This window comes from Psammomys obesus, unplaced genomic scaffold (genome assembly GCF_907164565.1).
Source record: "Psammomys obesus unplaced genomic scaffold, mPsaObe1.curated_primary_1811, whole genome shotgun sequence".
In the NCBI taxonomy this organism is placed as follows: Eukaryota; Metazoa; Chordata; class Mammalia; order Rodentia; family Muridae; genus Psammomys; species Psammomys obesus.
The window spans coordinates 88706-107663 of record NW_026596176.1 but is presented as its reverse complement, the minus strand read 5'-3'; the positions used below and the strand labels follow the sequence as shown (position 1 = coordinate 107663).

General features: G+C 52.0%; 2 protein-coding genes across 3 annotated transcripts; both read left to right on the top strand.

The window, feature by feature from the left end:
- The first annotated feature begins 76 nt into the window (after window positions 1–76).
- Znf524 (zinc finger protein 524) lies at window positions 77–3211 on the top strand. Its single transcript, XM_055595707.1, is given in 3 exon segments — window positions 77–162; window positions 2169–2881; window positions 2883–3211. Coding segments are annotated over 2 exon segments (957 nt in total). The 5' UTR covers window positions 77–162; window positions 2169–2206; the 3' UTR covers window positions 3165–3211.
- A 1957-nt stretch (window positions 3212–5168) lies between these two features.
- Znf865 (zinc finger protein 865) lies at window positions 5169–18931 on the top strand. 2 transcript variants are annotated; one of them, XR_008718839.1, is made up of 3 exons: window positions 5169–5251; window positions 13073–16660; window positions 16833–18931. XR_008718839.1 is itself a non-coding variant. In XM_055595648.1 (2 exons), exon 2 carries the CDS (start codon window positions 13100–13102, stop codon window positions 16271–16273), a length of 3174 nt encoding a protein of 1057 aa, XP_055451623.1. In that variant the 5' UTR covers window positions 5169–5251; window positions 13073–13099; the 3' UTR covers window positions 16274–16747. The 2 variants fall into 2 exon arrangements, 1 of the variants encoding a protein (XP_055451623.1); XM_055595648.1 differs by lacking the exon at window positions 16833–18931 and having other exon boundaries at window positions 13073–16747.
- The last annotated feature ends 27 nt before the right edge of the window (window positions 18932–18958 follow it).

Below are 18958 nucleotides of genomic sequence, written 5' to 3'. Positions count from 1 at the left end.
CGGGCGTCCGCGCCGAGGGGCGGGGCCGGGCTCGCGGCCGCCGTCCTCGCCCCGCCACCGCCGAGGGGCAGGGCCCCCTCTCCCCCGCCCCTTCCCACGCTTCGGCCCGTCGCCCCCGGCGCGCGCGCACACACACGCGAGCCCAGGCAGCATGCAAATGAGGTACCCGAGGCGGGGGGCCCGGGGTGGGGGAGGGGGGTGGCCCCGGGTGCGCACGCCGGAGCGCGCCCCCGGCACCTGTTCCCTGCTTCATTGCTCTCTCCTGCGCGCGCCGACCTCGCGCCCCGCCGAGCCGTCTGGGCTCGCGCGCGCAGACCCCCTCCTGGCAGCCCCTGCCTCCAGTGTCCCCGCGCCGCTCATTGGCCACGGCACCCTGAGGGCCCGCCCCGCTTGCGGGCTGGGCCACTCGGGGCTGACGGGCACGCGTCCCACCGGACTGTTGGGGGGAGGGTTGAAGAGTCACTCTCTCACTTCATAGGTGTGTTCCAGAAATGCAGCTCTTGTCCAGGCTACCTACCACATGGTGCGAACCATATAGTCCTGGAGGAGATGCTCCTGTGTGGCCCTTATGCTGTGTGCATATTAAAAAGGGGTGCAAGTTTTGGGGGTGTAGCTCAGGTCTAGTATGTGTGAGGCCCTGAGTTGGATAACCTGCACTACACACAAAGAAAACTTAAAAACCAACCAAACAACAAAACAATGTCAAGAAAGGTTCAGGGTCCTCCTCACAGCATCTGCTGCACCTGTCCCCCAAGTACACTCCATTCCTACAACCTAGGATCTGGGGACACTGGGAAGTGAGCGTCGTGGGGTTTTTACAATATTTTCTGTATTCTAAGCAGTTTTCTAGGGACATTTTTGAAGCTTCCATCTTCCTGTCCATTCTTCCTACAACCTCGATATATTGATTTTACAGAGAAGGAAACTGATTCAGAGACAAAAGCCTTGCAAGTGGCTTTGCAGAGTCACATGCTAATTATTGGCAGAATTAGAATCAAACCCAGGACTGAAAGACCTCAAGATATCCTCTTACATACACACACACACACACACACACATAACTCAAAGATATCCTCCTACACATACAAACATATCCCCCTATCTTCCTAGGTCTTTCTATTCGTTGGCCACTGAGGTCCGTAGGACTGGTTTGATGATTGTCACTGGCAGAGAGACCTTAAGGAACTCACGTGGCTTTTCTGTGCCTTGGTTTCCCTGTATTCCCACAAAGGGTTGGTGTGAGGCTTAACTACCCATGCTGCTTTGCTAGCTCTTTTGTGTATTAGTTCACAGCATATCTGTGTTAGTAGGTAAGACTAATCAAAACAAACAAACAAAACCAACCACCACCAACAAAATCTCCTGAGTTCCATCTTACAAAAGATATAAATGAGCCCAGAGAGGTAAGGCTCTTGGCTAAGGTCACCGGGAAAGGAAGGGACACATTCAGCATTTGATTTCTGGGTTTCTGACTTCAAAGCCCAGACTCTTAGCACGGTGGGTAAGTGTCATTCACAGATCAAGAGATTTTGCCTGGGACCTCATCCCTTTCAGACCTCCCCATCTCTGTGGGAGGCAGCTGCTTTTGAGGCCTTTGTGGCTCAGAATTTGATGGGCTGTTTCAAGGCCCACATTCTCAGCTGGATTTTTTTTTTTTTTTTTTTGGCTTGTTTTGCCCTTGAAGGCTTTTTGTATTTACTGTTCTGTTGCTGTGATGAAAACAGTGACTGCAGAAGGTTATAAAGAAAGCATTTAATTAGGGATTTGCTTACATTTGTCCATGGTTATCTTGGCTGGGAGCATGACGGCCTACAAGCTGACATGGTGCTGGAACAGTAGCTCAGAGCTCACATTTGAACCATAAATTTGAGGTTAGAAGGAGACTGGCTTGGTGTGGGATTTTGTAACCTCAAAGCTCACTTCTAGTAAAACACCTCCTCCAACAAGGCCACACCTCCTAATCTTTCCCAAATAGTTCCACTAATGAAACCAGATACTCAAATATAGGAGCCTTTAGAGGACCATTCTCATTCAAACCACTGTGAAAGAAAGCCTAAATCCAAAGGAAGGATTAGGAACTCAAAAGACTTAGAAGAGATTGGTGAGATATTGGGGTACATGGGGCTTAGACCATCACCACACTGACCCCGCCCCCTCTGTTCTCTTAGCTGGCTCCAGTACCCAGATTCAAGCTCCCCACTGCTCAATGGACAAGCCCAGCCCAGACCCGTTGCCTTCAACTTTGTCTGGGGAGGAAGAAAAACCTCTGGCCTTACTTCCTCCTGTTCCCCGGGGCCGCCGAGGCCGACCTCCAGGGGGAGCTGCCACCTCCAATCGGACTCTCAAGTCCTCTCTCCCTCGAAAGCGGGGCCGACCCCCCAAATCAGTGCAGGAAGCCCCGTTGACAGCACCAGTGGACAGCGCTGGCAGCAGTGATCTTCTGTTGATCGATGATCAGGGCGTTCCTTATACAGTTCCCGAAAGGTCAGCAGCAGATGGGCCCCAGGGCTCTGGCCCCAAGAGGGCCCCACACTTCTGCCCTGTGTGCCTGAGGGCCTTTCCCTACCTCTCTGACCTGGAGCGCCACAGCATCTCTCACTCAGAATTGAAGCCACACATGTGCAAAGATTGCGGCAAGACCTTCAAGCGGTCCAGCCACTTGCGGCGTCATTGCAACATCCATGCTGGCCTTAGGCCCTTCCGTTGTGTGCTCTGCCCTCGCCGCTTCCGAGAGGCAGGGGAGCTTGCACATCACCACCGCATCCACTCTGGAGAGCGACCATACCAGTGTCCCTCATGCAGGGTACGCTTCACGGAGGCCAATACCCTCCGGCGCCATTACAAACGCAAACACCCAGAGCTTGTGGGGATGCCCGTGCGCCTGTGCCCCCCCAAACCCAAGACCTCAACCTCTGTGGGATGATGGTGAGGGCGCCCCTGTTCCAGAAGGGGTACAGGAGGAAGGGCCTGAAGAAAAGGAGCCTGCTTGGCCCATGTCCTCCACCACTTCTCCTGTGTGTGGGTTTACAGTGGGGGCTTCAGCTGGTGCTGGGCATGGGCAAGGTGGCCAAGACACCCTTATTTCTGGTGGTATTCCCATCATGGGAGGGGGTCAAAAGCAGGGACCTAAACCTGATGCCACCCAGCACCCTCCTGCGGACTGACAGGCTCTGGGAGGCACGGGCTGTGGAAATAAATCCCTGCCTACTGACTTCCAGCGTGTGCTCAGTCATGGTGCCTGTTCCGCTCAATGCTCTTCTGTTCCTTGCCTGACCATGGTGTGTGTAATTGGAGAGAACTCCATTTCATGAATCTCCTTAGCTTGGTGCCAGAGAACCAATGGTTTGGAACAAGCCTTTGCCCAATCAGACCTCCATCAGACAAATACAGAAAAACATTTAACCTGCTATGCAAACATGACTCTAGGCCCCTCCATCCTAGCTAAATTCCTTCAAATTCTACACAGATGCTTTTTGCTTCAACTTCTTTTCCAGAGGACTTGCTATTTGGAAGGAAAAAACTAAGTTGAGGGCTTGAAATATAGCTCAATGGCAATGTACCTTGAATACACAGACCCTGGATTGAGTGGCCAGTTTAAGGGTGTGGGGCCAGGAAGGTGAACAGAACTGACCATTTCGGTAGGATTTAAGAGGTAAGGGTGTGTGCTGCAGGGGATGGCAGGACTGAGATGAGGTGAAAGTTCTGCGCCTTAAAATCTAGGTCAGAAGGCTAAAGAGATGGCTCTGAGGTTAAGAGCACTGGCTGTTCTTCCAAAGGTCCTGAGTTTAATTCCCAGACAACCACATGGTGGTTTAAAACCATTTACAGTGAGATCTGGTGCCCTCTTCTGGTGTACATGCACACATGCAGGCAGAACACCGTATACATACTAAATAAATCTTAAAAAAACTAGGTCGGAGCTTAGGAAAGGAGGCTAAAAATGGGGCTGGAGGATCAAAGTTTAGGCTTGGCTGGCAGCAATTCAGCAATTCAGAGGGAATGGATGGCATTTAACTGAAGGGTGGGGCTTAAAGGAAGTACTTGTAAAAATGGAGTTCAAGGTTGTTGTTAATTCTTTTTTAATATAGGCTTACGAAGAAAGTAAGGCACACCTGTGAGCAATTGTAGGGACATCTCAAAAAACAGTTACCTAGACGTACTTTCCAGAGCAGGGTATTAGGGCTTAACTGCTAGAGGGTTTTCAGGGGGTGACATGATTGGCATTCAGCCCACGGAGGAGAGGAAAGGGTACTTGGAAGGGCGAGCTTGACTGAATAGAATTAGCTGTTTATAGTGTAGTGGGACTGAGTTAAAAAAGAGGTTTATAGAGCTCAGTATAAAGTGTGACAAAGCTGTGGTTCTCATTTAAACTTTTACCAAAGGTGTTTGAACTCAGATCCACTCCAAAGCTTTCTATTCAGTAAGTCTGGGTTAAGGAGCATCATGGTAAATGATGGTAATAACTGACTTAAAGAATTACTTTCAAGGTGCAAGACAAAACTACAAGCATCCCTATAGAGAGCCATACCTATAATCCCAGATTCCTGAAGACCCTCAGGAGGATTGCTGGAAATATGACGCCATTATGGCCTATACAGGAGTTCAAGGCCACCCCTCGAACAGTGTAAGACCATGTCCCAAAAGAAGAAATTAAAAAGTCAAAAAAAGTGATGTCCCTTAAATGCAAGAGAAGGCGCACAGCTTTTTGTAGGAGACAAGATATAGAAAGAGGCGTGGTTTGTGGGTGTGGCCTGGGTGTCGGGGGGTGGAATTCCAAAAGTAGGGTTTGGAGCGAAGAAAGAATAGGTGCAGCCAAAGGAATCCGACCAATCGGTGACCAGACGTTCGGAATGTGCTTGGCCCGGCTTAGGGGGTGGGGCTCAAAGCGTGCGACCCGAGCCCAGGGTGTGTCCTAACCGGATGTCTGGAGTCTATGGGTGGTGCCCTGCCAAGAAGCGGGCGCAGTGGGCGCAGGCGCACCAGGCTCGCTTCGCCCACCGGAAGCGGCCTAGGCTGTCCCTTCCCGTGTCTAGTGCGGGCGTAATTTCCCTTCCCCGTTTCCTCTCCGCCATCCTCCACGCCGGCGCTTCGGGGGAACGGGCGCTACTTCCGCTTCCGGGCAGGAGGCCCGGGGCAGGCGTGGAGTTGGGGGGGGAAGGGGCGGCACTTCCGGTTGGGCCCTCGGGTCTCCCCGGAGCGGCGGCACCTCCTCCGCCTCCTCAGCCTCCTCCCGGCGGAGACCCCAGCGCCGGTGAGTGACCGGGTGTGCGGCCTGGGGACCCGGGTTCCTCGGGGGCGGGGGGCCTCGCCCTGGCCTGCCGTAGTCCCCAGGACGCACCCCATCATTTAACGTCAGTGCTTCACTGCCGGGCCCGAGGCAGGGGATCCCCAATAACTGGCCCCCCACAAGATACTCCAGAGGTTTTACCTCTGGACGCCCTCCCCCCACACACACCGTGGGATGGCTACGAATGCCTTTTCATTCGTGATGAACCTCTCAAGTACAAGGGCCCCCCACGAATCTTTTCCCTACCGCCTCATCAGCTTCCTCTATGAGATTGTCCCATGCCATCAGCATTGCTGTGCTTGCTGGGTAGCTGCTTCTGAGCCTGCGAGGGGTGTTGCATTAGGACTTTGTGACAAGAGTTGCCCCCTACTGTGTCTGATCACACACAACCCACCTCCGGTGCCTTCTTTGTGGGTGCAAAAATATTTTCTGTTTTGGCCTATACCAGAAGTGCTTTTTAAAAAACCCTTCCTGCAACCCTTTCAAAAAGACCTCTTCAAATCCACACCACAGAAGAACAGACCCTTCCAGAGTTAATACCAGGGCCTTTCCTCATTTAGGGAGAAATGTCTGCCTGCTTAGCATCAGGTTCTCATGAAACACTCCCTCCCCACTTTCCTCCCCTCACCTTGGCCTCTGCAGTCCCAGAACAATGGAAGTTAGCAGAGAATGTTCCTTTATGGAGCATCAGCAGCTCTCGTACCCATCTTTAGCCAGATCTCTTGACATTGTCCCAAACTTCCTAGAAAAGATCTTGGCTGTGCTTACATATTTTTCCATAAGCTTTTATACTTTGCTGAATGAACACCACCATTGTAGGCCCAGGCCAACCAGTTGCAAAGGAGAGAGACGCAACGAACCCTCATTTTACTTGGGTTAGCATCCTAGTTGAGAAGCCGACCAGAGACAAACCGCTGCTCTGTGGGTTTTCTAGAGTCTGTCGAGCTATGAGGTGAATGCTGAAACACAGAGTTAGTCATTCCATCCAAAGAGCTGGGGAGCAGCTGCTGCAAAGGCCCAGAGCTAACAGTGATGTGGTGTGGAAGAGCAGCAGTGAGTTTGGAGCAGAATTGAAGGAGAGAAGGCTTGATCCCAGAGAGCCTTGGGATAAGTTGCCTGCCGAGCTCATAAGATTCTTCCTGCATCTACTTTTTCACAACGTCCAACACTTGTTTAATGAGCATTTACTTCATACAGAGACTAAAATGGACAAAAACTCCTGTCCACATAGTGTGGCTATGTTAAGAAGGCAGACGTTAGAAATCAGCTACATGGGGTTGGAGGACATTGTTCAGTCAGTATAGTGTTGTCCTGAATTCAGATTCCCAGCACTTAGGATAAAGGAAAGCAGCTGGGCTCAGTGGCACAGGCTTGTAGTTCCAGCACTGGGAGATGGAGCCAGGAGGATTCCTGGAGCTTCATGACTAGTTCCAGGTTTAGTGAAAGACTGTCTCAAAGAAGGAAGGAACGAAAGAGTAGTTGAGGAGGCCACACAACACTGACCTCTGGCCTCAACACCCTCACATGCAAACATACACCACACACAAAATCAAAATACTTCTGAGGGCAGGGTTTTAGAGGCTGGGAGATCACAAAGACCACGTATGGGCTGTCTCATGCCATCTGGCTCCTCAGGCAAGCCACAGAACAGAAAGTTTGGTCCTAGACTGCTGTGGCTTCTCCATGGGAAAGTCACCATGGGACTTCTCTGACAGCCTCCTCACCTTGCAGGTAGGATGAGTAAGAGTATGTGCTGTGGCTTTTGTTAAACTCTTTTCTTTTCTTACTTTGTTTGCCTAGTCACGGTTCCTCACATGAGATGGCTCAGTAGGTAAAAGTGATTGTTTGATCCTGATGCCCTGAGTTCAGTCCACAGAAACCATATGGTAGAAGGAGAGAACTGACTCCTGTAAGTTTTCCTCTTACCTGTACACACACAATAAATAAATATAATCTGTTGTTGTTTAATAGTGATTGGCAAGCTAGGTACTGTCCTAGGTCCTGAGGACAGAGTTAAGAACAAAGTGAGAAAATCTTGTTTCTGGGGCTGTGAAGCTGGCTTAGTGGTTAAAGCACTTGCCGTGAAAGCATGGGAATCAGAGTTCAGATTCCCAGAACCCATCTGAATGCCAGTGAGTTGGGTCCACCTGTAATTCCATTCTCTGAGGGCAGAAATAGGACCCCAGAGCAATCTGGCTGATGAGACTAGCCATATCTGTGAGAGACCCTGCCTCATTGAATAAGGTGGAAGAGAGATGAAACATCATTCCTTGTATCAGCCTTGGGCCTCTACAAGCACACGCACACTTGTGTGCTTACACATGTGAACATGGAAAAAGGAAAAAAAATCTTGGAATCAGAAAGGGTGACCAATAAAAGCATGGTCAGGAAAGCAGAATATATGGTGCATTCACTGATGGTGAGTGATCAAGACGGAAGTGAAGCTAGCTTGGGAGTGTAAGTCTGGGTGATAGGTGGCAGTAGTTACTTGGAGTCCTGTTGAGAAGATAATAATTGAACAGAGACAGGAAGGAGATGAGGGGAGGAGGAGATGGGGGAGTTAATTTTGCCAGCAAAAACTACAATCCTGAAACACAGGCCCTGGAGCATAAATGGAGCCAGCACACTGGAGAAACAGCTGTGAGCTTGTGAGGGCCTGTGTAGGTCATTGGAAGGACTTTGGGTTTTACCTAGTGAGATGGGGTCACTAGGTTTTCAGCAGGAGGGTCATGGTTTGGCATATATGCTCCCAGCTAAGCTGCAATATTTCTGAGAGTGTTAGGGATTTTGAATGGGACACACTATAAGAAGCATCAAACTCCATACTCTAGAATTCAGTGAATGCCTGTAGCTGGTCCTGGACTTGGGCCAGACTGAGAGATGTGAATAGGAGGCAGAAGGCAGGGAGAGTATGAGACAGGTCATGTCTCCAGTGCACAGTGGAATGGGAGTTCTGTTTCTATTTTCGAAAGTGAAATACTGAAAGGCAGCAGATCACAGGGGAAAGAGTGTGGAGTCTGGAACCCCATCATTTGTCTTCAATTCCAGTTAACTCAGTGACCCCCAGTGTTTTTATTTTTTTGTATTTTTTTTTTTTTTTCCCTTTCTAGACACGGTCTCTTTGTGTGTCCCTGGCTGTCCTAGAGTTCACTCTGTGGACCAGGCTGGCCTTGAACTCACAGAGATCCACCTGCTTCTGCTTCCCAACTGCTGGGATTAAAGACATGCACCCACCTCCAGGCTGAAGGTCGTGTTTCTGAGTCAGTAATTCTACCCATCCTTTCCTGTTCTTGGGAAAATTTAGAAGAGTAAAGAGATATGACTTGTTAAAACTTTTTCCCTGTGTGTGGCATGTACATTTGTGTGTACTTGTGTAGGGGCCAGACATTGACCTTGAGTGTCTGATACCTTTCTGTTTTATTGAAGCAAGGCTGTCACTGAATCTGAAGCACATAGGTTGGGCTAGTGTAGCTAGCCAGTGGGCCCTGAGGATCTCCTATCTCTGCTTTCTTAAGTGCTAGATTGCAGAAAGCTGTTAGAGCCACCTAACTTTTCAATGGGTTCTGGGGATCCAAATTCTGGTCGTCTGACTGGCATAGTAAGTGCTCCACTCACTGCACTCTCCTTATCCCTGCTAAAACTTGCTGTGTTTCTGTGGAATTGTGTTTTTGTTGTTGTTGTGTGTGGTGGGGGAGTCTTTTCAGTTATAACTTTGTAAACCCTTCACTGACACTGCCACCTCAGAAAAGAGGCACTTTGGGGCTGAAGAGGTTGGTCCAAAATTAGGAGCACTTGCTGCTCAGGCAGTGCTGCAGTGGAGACCAGCACTTACACGGTGGCTTGCTGCCGCCTGTAACTCAAATCTCAGGGCTCCGACACCCTCTTCTGGCTTCCACCAAGGCACACAGACAGTGCACAGAGAGGCATGAAGAGAGAACACATACCTAAAATGAATATTTTAAAAAGTTGGAGCAGTTTAAGACTTGGGCACAGAACTGGTAAGATGGCTCAGTAGGTGAAGTGCTTGGCATGCAAGACTGGTGACCCGAGCTCAGTCCCTGGAACCCACTTAAATGTAAAAGGAGAGAACCAACTCCAGAGTTGTCCTCTGACTGCACACGCACCCTCACTCACACATATCATATGTGTAGTAAATAACTTTTAAAACAGACTTTAGTCCACTGAAGGGAGGAAATGTCTTATTGCCCAGTGGGAACTATCAAAGCCTAGTAATGTTTCTCATTAGTGTACCCCTTTTTGTGGCAATCCATACGGCTTGGAGAATAGTGCTGGCCACAGAATTCCTTTTCTGGGAGACATCTGAGCTCCATCTCTGCTAAATGCCTCCCTCTCTAGGGAGGATCTAGACAGTTTAGTCTTATCTATTTGATTTGGTGTGTGAACATAGATGTGTGTTTGCCCATATGTGCATGTAGAAGTCAGAGGACAGCTTTTGGTAGTCAGCTCCCACCTGCCTCCTTCCCAAGGCATACACTTGGCTAATTGGTCCTTGAGCTTCTAAGCAGTTCTATGTCTGTCTACCATCATGCTGTAAGAGCGCTGGGATTACAGATGTGCACACTACACCCCTGCCCACCTTACATGTGCATTCAGAGGACTGAGCTGAGCTTGCCGGGCTTCTTCAACAGAGGCGTCCCTAATGCTGGACTGTCTTTTTAGCCTCTCATTTATTATTTGGCAAATATTTAACAATGTAGACATCTACAGCAATACATTTCCCTTTGAGCTCTACTTTACCTGTGTCTCTTCAGTGTTAGTAGTGTGTTCTTTTCATTTTCTTTTTTTTTATTTTGATTTTTTGAGACAGGATCATCTATAGCCGAGGCTTGCCTTGAATTTGGCTGTGTAGCTGAGGCTAGTCTTGAACTCCCGGTCTTTCTACCTCTTATCTCCTAAGTGCTAGGAATATAAACATCTGCCACCATACTTGGCTGTTTTCATTTTCATGCATTACAAAACATTCTCTAATTTCCCTCATGGTCTCTTCCTGGATCTCCTAGAGGAGAGAGTGAGTGAGCTAGGTGTTGCTTAATCTCAACATAACAAATATTTGTCAACTACCACAACTTGTCCACATATGTACTGTGGTACCTGCTGGGGCATAATGGCAAAAACAAAAACAAAACAACAAAACCAGTCTACTTTAGTTCCTTGCTAACCTAGTAAGCACATGGCAAAAGTAGTACATAATATGATGGTGATATTAACTGTGGTTAAAAGACTACAGCTGGATTGTGGGCATAAGAGGCTAGAAACCTGAATGGGACTTGGAGCACCGTCACTGAGTTCTGGAGAAGAGTGGCCTAAGGAATGCATGGAGGTTGTTAACTTTTTGAGGCAGAGCCTCATGTATCTCAGGCTGGCCTCAAACTCACAGTATAGACGAGGCTAGCCTTGAGTCCTGCTTCAGGTTCCCAAATGCCAGGATGGTAGATGTGTACCACCGTGCCTGGCAGGACCAATGGAACAGTAACCCCACAACTCCTGCTCCGTCCCTCATGTAAATAGCCCAAAGAGCACCCCTGAAAAAGACTCCTGTTTCCATAATTCTAACCTATACCATCCTCCATTTGGGGGATACAGTTCCCATAGGGTTTGGGATTCTCTCCTGGCTATCAAGCCAATTGCTTTACTACAAACTTGCTTTGGGGACCTTGAGGAATTTATTAGCTCTCTGTGTGCTTCAGTGTTCTCATATGTCCACTGGAGAGAATAAGTGTCTCCATGTAAGTTGTGACGGGGATCAGTTGAGAGGTAGAAGTGCTCAGGGCAGGCCAGTCTGTGAAACACCCCAGCAGCAACAGCTGTCACAAAAATTCTAATGGAAGCAAGTGACTCTGGTAACTTTTCTGCCACACTGTGCCTGCCCCATCCCACAGCACTGTAAAATTGTTCCACTTCCTGCATCTGTACACTAGTTTCTTCCTCCTTGGTGGTTGAGTCCTCCCTCACATAGGTTCTGCATGCAGTCTCTGGTTGCTATGCCTTTGGTTCTTCTGGAGACTAGAGCAACATGCAGGGGGGTATGAAGGGCATGGGATGTTGAGTCTTGTCCAAGAACACTCAGAGCTAGATACTAAAAATATCTTAATTCTGAGTAGAGGTAGGTTGGAGACACTCACCTTTCACCTGTCAGTGCAGAGAGCCAGACAAGCAGACTGGGCCTTGTGGGGACATCCTCTCCCTGACAACTCCTTAGCTTTTTAGTATAGTATCGTAAAGGAAGATGAGAGCAAGACTGCTGGGGTAAGGGAAGATTGGCAAAAAAATGGGGCCTTTCTCCACTGTCTCTTTGAAAACTCAGTGGGGCTCTTAGGCATGAGAAAACAGAAATGAATTCCAGGCCTTAGCTTCCAGTGAGAGAGAAGACAGACGGCAGGGATGGAAAACTCACTGTAAAGATGGTACAGGCAAGTGCCTGCTTCTAGGAGGTGCTCAGAGAAACCCTCCTTATTGCAAGGACAGGAACCCAAGTTTGCTCAGGTGTTTTGTCTCATCATTGATGGCACACAGCAGGGGTTGGAGTGCACACTGCTGATAGGCGGCTCATTTCACCTTCCTCCAATGCCCAGGTAGAGGTTTGGGCTCCATTTTGAGTTTGGAGAAAGCATGGACCCTGGCAGGGATCAGACGCGAGCCGAGGTCTGCTCGGGCCTGTGCGTGTGCCCCCTGGCTTTGAGTGCGGGCACTCTTGCTGTAACTTACTTGTACTGGGCTTAGTTACTTTCGACTTTTCATTCAAAGAATATTCCCTCTTTCCCACTATTGAGCTCTTACCTAGTTTTCTTGGCCTTCCTATTTCTGCTACTGGAATGGATACTGACAATTAATAGAAGGCATTACCATATTTTACCAGGACTATTTTCAGGGTGCCAGGAGGAGCCTTCCACGTGGGAATGTTAAAGTGTTGGATCTTCACAACAGCCCTGTGCTTGATAGATTCTGCTTCTCCTAGCCCTTGCTCCCTGCCACCACCACCACCACCACCACAAGATTACCTCAAACTTGCAGCAATCTCAGCTTCCAGAGCGCTTAGATTGCCCTTTTAGTCAAAATGGTTGTGGTGACACAGAGGTTCAGTCACAGAGCCCATGGTCACACAGCTAGCAAGGGACTACACTGGCACACACACAAAAGCCCACACCTTTAATCCAAGTACTAGTGAAGCAGAGGCAGGTGGATATCTTTGAGTTCAAGTCCAGCCTGGTCTACAGAGTGGATTCTGAGACAGCCAGGGATACACAGAGAAACCCTGTCTTGGGGGAAAAAAGGGTGGGGGATAGCCGTAGGGAACTGGACTTAGGTTTGAAGCTGGTATTTTGGTTCCCTAAGTTGCTGTCTAAACCACTCAGGTGGGAGCTATTCTTATCCTCATTTTATAGTGGCAAGCAGAGAATTGAGACCAGAGGAAGATATGGGGAGGGAGTGGAGGGAAACACAATCTAGAGCAGGAAAGAGTTTGATCCCCTCCCACCCCCGTTCTGGGGGAATTAGTCCGGGGAGAGAAAGCAGGGTCCTACAGATGCTTGAGGAGACAGTCTGAGGATGGATAGGGAGGTGTGTGAAGAGCAAGGAAAAGATGGAGGTAAGGTTGGAAGGAGGCTAAGAAAGACCCTAGGTCCACACAGGTAAGAGAAAAGCCGATGTATGGGCAGAATGACAGGCCAGCTAAGAAAATGCTGCTGGTGCAAAAAAATGGATGAAGTTCCCTTTGCTTGCTACTCACGGGCTCCCTTTGCTCAGTCCCCATCCTCTTCTTCACAGGGTCTCCCTTCTCTCCACCGACCAGAGATGGAGGCAAACCAGGCAGGCAGCGGTGCCGGGGGTGGCGGGAGCAGCGGCATCGGGGGCGAGGACGGGGTCCACTTCCAGAGTTACCCCTTTGACTTCCTGGAATTCCTCAACCACCAGCGCTTTGAGCCCATGGAGCTATATGGGGAGCATGCCAAGGCAGTGGCGGCCCTGCCTTGCACCCCAGGGCCCCCACCCCAGGCCCCACCCCAGCCTCCTCCGCCCCAGTATGACTACCCACCCCAGTCCAATTTCAAACCCAAGGCGGAGGCTCCTTCCTCATCCTCATCTTCCTCCTCATCTTCCTCATCTTCGTCTTCCTCATCCTCTTCCCAAGCCAAGAAGCTGGAGGCGCCATTGCCGCCCGCCTTCGGGGCGCCGCCCCCTCCACTCTTTGATGCTGCCTTCCCTGCTCCGCAGTGGGGAATTGTTGACCTCTCTGGACACCAGCACCTGTTCGGGAACTTGAAACGAAGCGGACCCACACCTGGGCCTGGGGTAGCGTCAGGACTGGGTGCTCCCACCGGGACTCCGGGGCCACTTCCCACACCCACGCAGACCCCGCCTGGGCCCACGGTAGGGGCAGCCTGTGATCCAACCAAGGACGACAAGGGCTATTTCCGAAGGCTGAAATACCTGATGGAGCGGCGCTTCCCATGTGGGGTTTGCCAGAAGTCCTTCAAACAGTCCTCACATCTGGTCCAGCACATGCTAGTGCACTCTGGGGAGCGGCCATACGAATGTGCCGTCTGTGGCCGCACCTACAACCACGTCTCCAGTCTCATCCGCCACCGACGCTGCCATAAGGACGTGCCACCCACATCTGGGGGTACGCCACAGCCTGGGCCTCCACTTCCTTCACTCGGCCTCCCGGTGCCCACAGCCAGTGCCACTGCTACTTCCGCCCCCGCCACAGTGTCCTCCGGCCCCTCCTCCACACCTGCAACGCCTGCCACCTCCACGGATGGGAACAGCACCACCCCTGCTGCCCCGCCCGGGGTGGCCATGCCTCCCCCCCCCACTGCTGGCGGGGAGGGCCCATTTGCCTGTTCCCTCTGCTGGAAGGTCTTCAAGAAGCCCAGCCATCTCCACCAGCACCAGATCATCCACACGGGCGAGAAACCCTTCTCCTGCTCCGTGTGCAGCAAAAGCTTCAACCGGAGGGAGAGCCTCAAGCGGCACGTAAAAACACACTCGGCCGACCTGCTGCGCCTGCCCTGTGGGATCTGCGGTAAGGCTTTCCGTGATGCCTCCTACCTCCTCAAGCACCAGGCGGCCCACGCCGGGGCCGGGACCCCACGGCCGGTGTACCCCTGCGACCTGTGCGGGAAGACATACTCGGCGCCACAGAGCCTGCTTCGACACAAAGCTGCCCACGCCCCACCTGTGGCCACCGAGCCGGCCAAGGACGGGTCGGCCTCGGTCCCACAGCCACCTCCCACCTTCCCCCCAGGCCCCTACCTCCTGCCCGCGGACCCGACTACCACCGACGAGAAAGCCACGGCGGCCGCAGCGGCTGTGGTGTATGGTGCGGTGCCTGTCCCACTTCTCAGCGCGCATCCGCTGCTGCTCGGCGGAGCAGGGAACGGCGGCGCCGGCGGCCCCGGCGCCAGCGGCCCCGGCAAGACGTTCTGCTGTGGCATCTGCGGGCGCGCATTTGGGCGCCGCGAGACCCTGAAACGCCACGAGCGCATCCACACCGGCGAGAAGCCCCACCAGTGCCCGGTGTGCGGGAAGCGCTTCCGCGAGTCCTTCCACCTGAGCAAGCACCACGTGGTGCACACCCGGGAGCGGCCCTACAAGTGCGAGCTGTGCGGCAAGGTCTTCGGCTACCCGCAGAGCCTCACACGCCACCGGCAGGTGCACCGGCTCCAGCTGCCCTGCGCCCTGGCTGGAGCGGCAGGCCTCCCCACTGGCCAGGGCACGGCTGGGGGCTGTGGCCCCGGGCCCGCCGGCGCTTCAGCGGGGCCCGCCGACGGCCTGAGCTACGCCTGCTCAGACTGCGGGGAGCACTTCCCCGATCTCTTCCACGTCATGAGCCACAAGGAAGCCCACATGTCAGAGAAGCCATATGGCTGTGATGCCTGTGGCAAGACCTTCGGCTTCATTGAGAACCTCATGTGGCACAAGCTGGTCCACCAGGCCGCCCCGGAACGCCTTCTCCCGCCAACACCCAGTGGTCCCCAGTCTTCTGATGGCTCTGGCAGCAGCAGCGGCACCGATGCATCCAGCGTGCTGGACAACGGACTGGCCGGAGAGGTGGGCACTGCTGTGGCAGCGCTGACCGGGGTGTCTGGGGGTAGTGAGGATGCGGGTGGGGCGACGGTGACCGGATCGGGTGGCGGAACCAGTTCAAGCGTTGAGCGCTTCAGCTGTGCCACATGCGGCCAAAGCTTCAAGCATTTCCTGGGCCTGGTGACTCATAAGTATGTGCACCTGGTGCGCCGGACCCTGGGTTGCGGCCTCTGCGGCCAGAGCTTTGCGGGCGCGTACGACTTGCTCCTGCACCGCCGAAGCCACCGTCAGAAGCGGGGTTTCCGCTGCCCGGTGTGTGGGAAGCGCTTCTGGGAGGCGGCCCTGCTGATGCGCCACCAGCGCTGCCACACAGAGCAGCGGCCCTACCGGTGCGGCGTGTGCGGGAGAGGTTTCCTGCGCTCCTGGTACCTGCGGCAGCATCGGGTGGTGCACACGGGCGAGCGCGCCTTCAAGTGCGGCGTGTGTGCCAAGCACTTCGCGCAGTCCTCCAGCCTGGCAGAGCACCGGCGGCTGCACGCTGTAGCCCGACCTCAGCGCTGCGGGGCCTGCGGTAAGACCTTCCGCTACCGCTCCAACCTGCTGGAGCACCAGCGGCTGCACCTGGGTGAGCGCGCCTACCGCTGCGAGCACTGCGGCAAGGGCTTCTTCTACCTGAGCTCCGTGCTGCGCCACCAGCGCGCCCACGAGCCCCCGCGGCCGGAGTTGCGCTGTCCTGCCTGTCTTAAGGCCTTCAAGGATCCTGGCTACTTCCGGAAGCACCTGGCTGCCCATCAGGGCGGCAGGCCGTTCCGTTGCTCCTCCTGCGGTGAGGGCTTTGCCAATACCTACGGCCTGAAGAAACACCGCTTGGTGCACAAGGCTGAGGGTCTTGGGATGCCTGGAACAGGGGGAAGCGCCTTGGCCGGAAAGGATCCCTGACCAAAGCGTTTCATTGTGCCACTCCAATCAGATATTCCCTTCTGGACTCTACCCTTCTGGGGCTGCTGGTCAGACTCTACCCACCCTTCCTTATTGTTACCCATTCGAAAGAACTACAGATGGTCTAGCTTCCTTCCATTCCCATGCCCTGCAAACTGAAGATTAAATTGCTCCAATCCCAGACTATTCTGGCCCTTCCTTCTCCATCCATCAGGCATGAACTTGATCCTGTCTAGTTGATCGTCTTCTGTAAACCTCATTTGCTACCCAGCAACTTTCTGGCTCCAGTGAATTCTGTGGTGGAGATGTGTCTGAACTACTCACCACCTCCACTTCCTCTGGGATCTGGCTGGACAGTGGGCTGTGAACAGAGTTGGAAGGGCACAGGTGGGGGTCTGGGTGCTCTTGGATTGGGGGGTAGGGGGTACAGACGCGGCTTGTACAAAGCAGAGAACAATAAATTGTATCAACAGGGCCGCTGGGGTATGTCCTTGCTGTTCCTGGGGGATTCTGGTGACTGGTGGACATATCACCTCACACTCGCTCTCTTTTCACCTAGGTTGAGTGAGGCTTTGCCATGTCCCAGGCATTAGCCTATGGATTGGGCAGGTGGAGAGGAGTGAAACAGGGAAGTCGTACTCTCAGGAACTGATTTGCGATTCCGAGATTCCCCTCCATGATGCTCTCAGCCACCATGACCCGGAGCCTCCTGTCTGCCAAGCCCGGACTCGGGCACTAGGGAAACTGATGAATTGATTGGACATTCACACTGCAGTAGGTGGGGAAGAGTAAACTTTTGGAACTGATCACAGTCTGCAGACTTGCTGTAGACAGGTTCTCATGTTGTCAAGGCTGGTTATGGACTTGCTTTATAGGTAAAGATGGGCTTAATTTTTTTTTTTTTAAATTTTAATTTTTGAGACAGGGTCTGTATGTTACCCTTTGCTGATCTGGAACTCTCTAGACCAGACTGGCCTTGAGCCCACAGAAATCCATGTGCCTCTGCCTCCCTGGTGCTGAGATTAAAAGTGTGCACCACCATGGATGGCTGATGACTATTTTTTTTAATTTAAATTTTTTATTTAAAGAAATGATGTGTCTGAGTATTTTTGCCTGCATTATGTATGTGCACCACTTGGTTCCTGGTGGAGGCAGCAGATCCTCTGAACCTAGAGCCACAGAGGGTTGTGAGCTACCATGTGGGTGCTGGGAATCAAACCCTGATCCTCTGAAAGGCCAGTTAGTGTTCTTAACTGCTGAGCCATCCCTTCAGCCCAAAATTTGTAATTTTTTAAGATTCTCAATTCCACACACATGTGATTGTTCACACACACACACACACTACTTTGGTTGTATCTACAGTCCCTCCAGCACATCCTCTTAACCCCTCTTCCCTTCCCGCTGAACCCTTTCTTTCCACCAAGCCCTCCCACTGTCATATCTTTATATTTGTGGTGGCCCGTTGCTTTGGTCAGGCTTGCTTGCATAAACATGGGCTGAAAGGTTTATCTACCTGAGCAAGGGCAGCTCACTAGCTTACTGTGCGACTGAGGACTATGACCCCTTCCCAGGCAGCCATTAACCAATTGCCTGTAACTCCTGAGGGATGGGTGGGGCCTTATGAGCCTGCTTCCACTTCTGAAGTGCTGGGAAAATGTGCAGTTGCCATTATGGCATTCTGTGGTGCTGGAGGCTGAACCCAGGACATCATAGGTACCCGACAAGCACTCTAGCAGTTGAATTGCATCCCCAGTGAAACTGCCCTCATTAGAGGACATGTACAAACTCCTTTAGCTGGAATCCCCACCCCCACCCCCACCCCCACTTACTGTTGAACCTGAACACTGTGTCAGTTGCTTTATTTTACCTCCCCTTGAATCTGGCCACTTATCCACACTGCTTTTGTGGGGATGGTCCTCTCTGAAAGCAACAGGGCGTTCTGTTTAGTGGCAAGGCTCCATGTGAGAAAGCAAAGAAAGTAGGACCTGAGATATTGCCATAGTAGTTTAGCCATGAAGCCACTGTTGGTGAATTCTACAAGAACAGGTGATGAAAAGAAGTGCTCAGATTCCAAAGGTGCTTAACTGCTCAGTATGAGAGACTGATCAGAAATAAGGTGAGGAAAGCTGGTTTAAGGAACCTGTCTAGGTTTCTAGCTCTAGCTGAGGGACCAGTGAGATGGGAAGCAGGTTCCTTTTTTAATGCTTGCTGTGTGTTCTGCCTGCATATGTGCCTGCAGGCCAGAAGAGGGCACCAGATCTCATTATAGATGGTTATGGGCCACCATGTGGTTGCTGGGAATTGCTGGGACCTCTGGAAGAGCAGCCACTGCTTTTAACCTCTGAGCCATCTCTCCAGCCCACAGGCTCTTTTCTTTGGAGGAAATGGTGTTTTATTATGCATCATCTGAGGGTCATCTCTTGGAGATGCTGGATGAGAAGATTAGGGACTCTTCCTTTGAGTAAGCATGGCAACCTCCAAAACCCCTTAATTGCATAAAACTTACAACACAGCCAAACAGCCAAAGCCTAGTCACGCCCCTCTCCAGAAAACAGTGAGGCTTTGATCTCCCAACTACCCAGACAACTGGAGTACAAGATTGACAGACAGAAGCCTTTCAGGAAGTCTTTTAATAGGAACAGACTGGAAGTCCCCACTCCCACCCCAGACTCTAGCTCCCAAGTC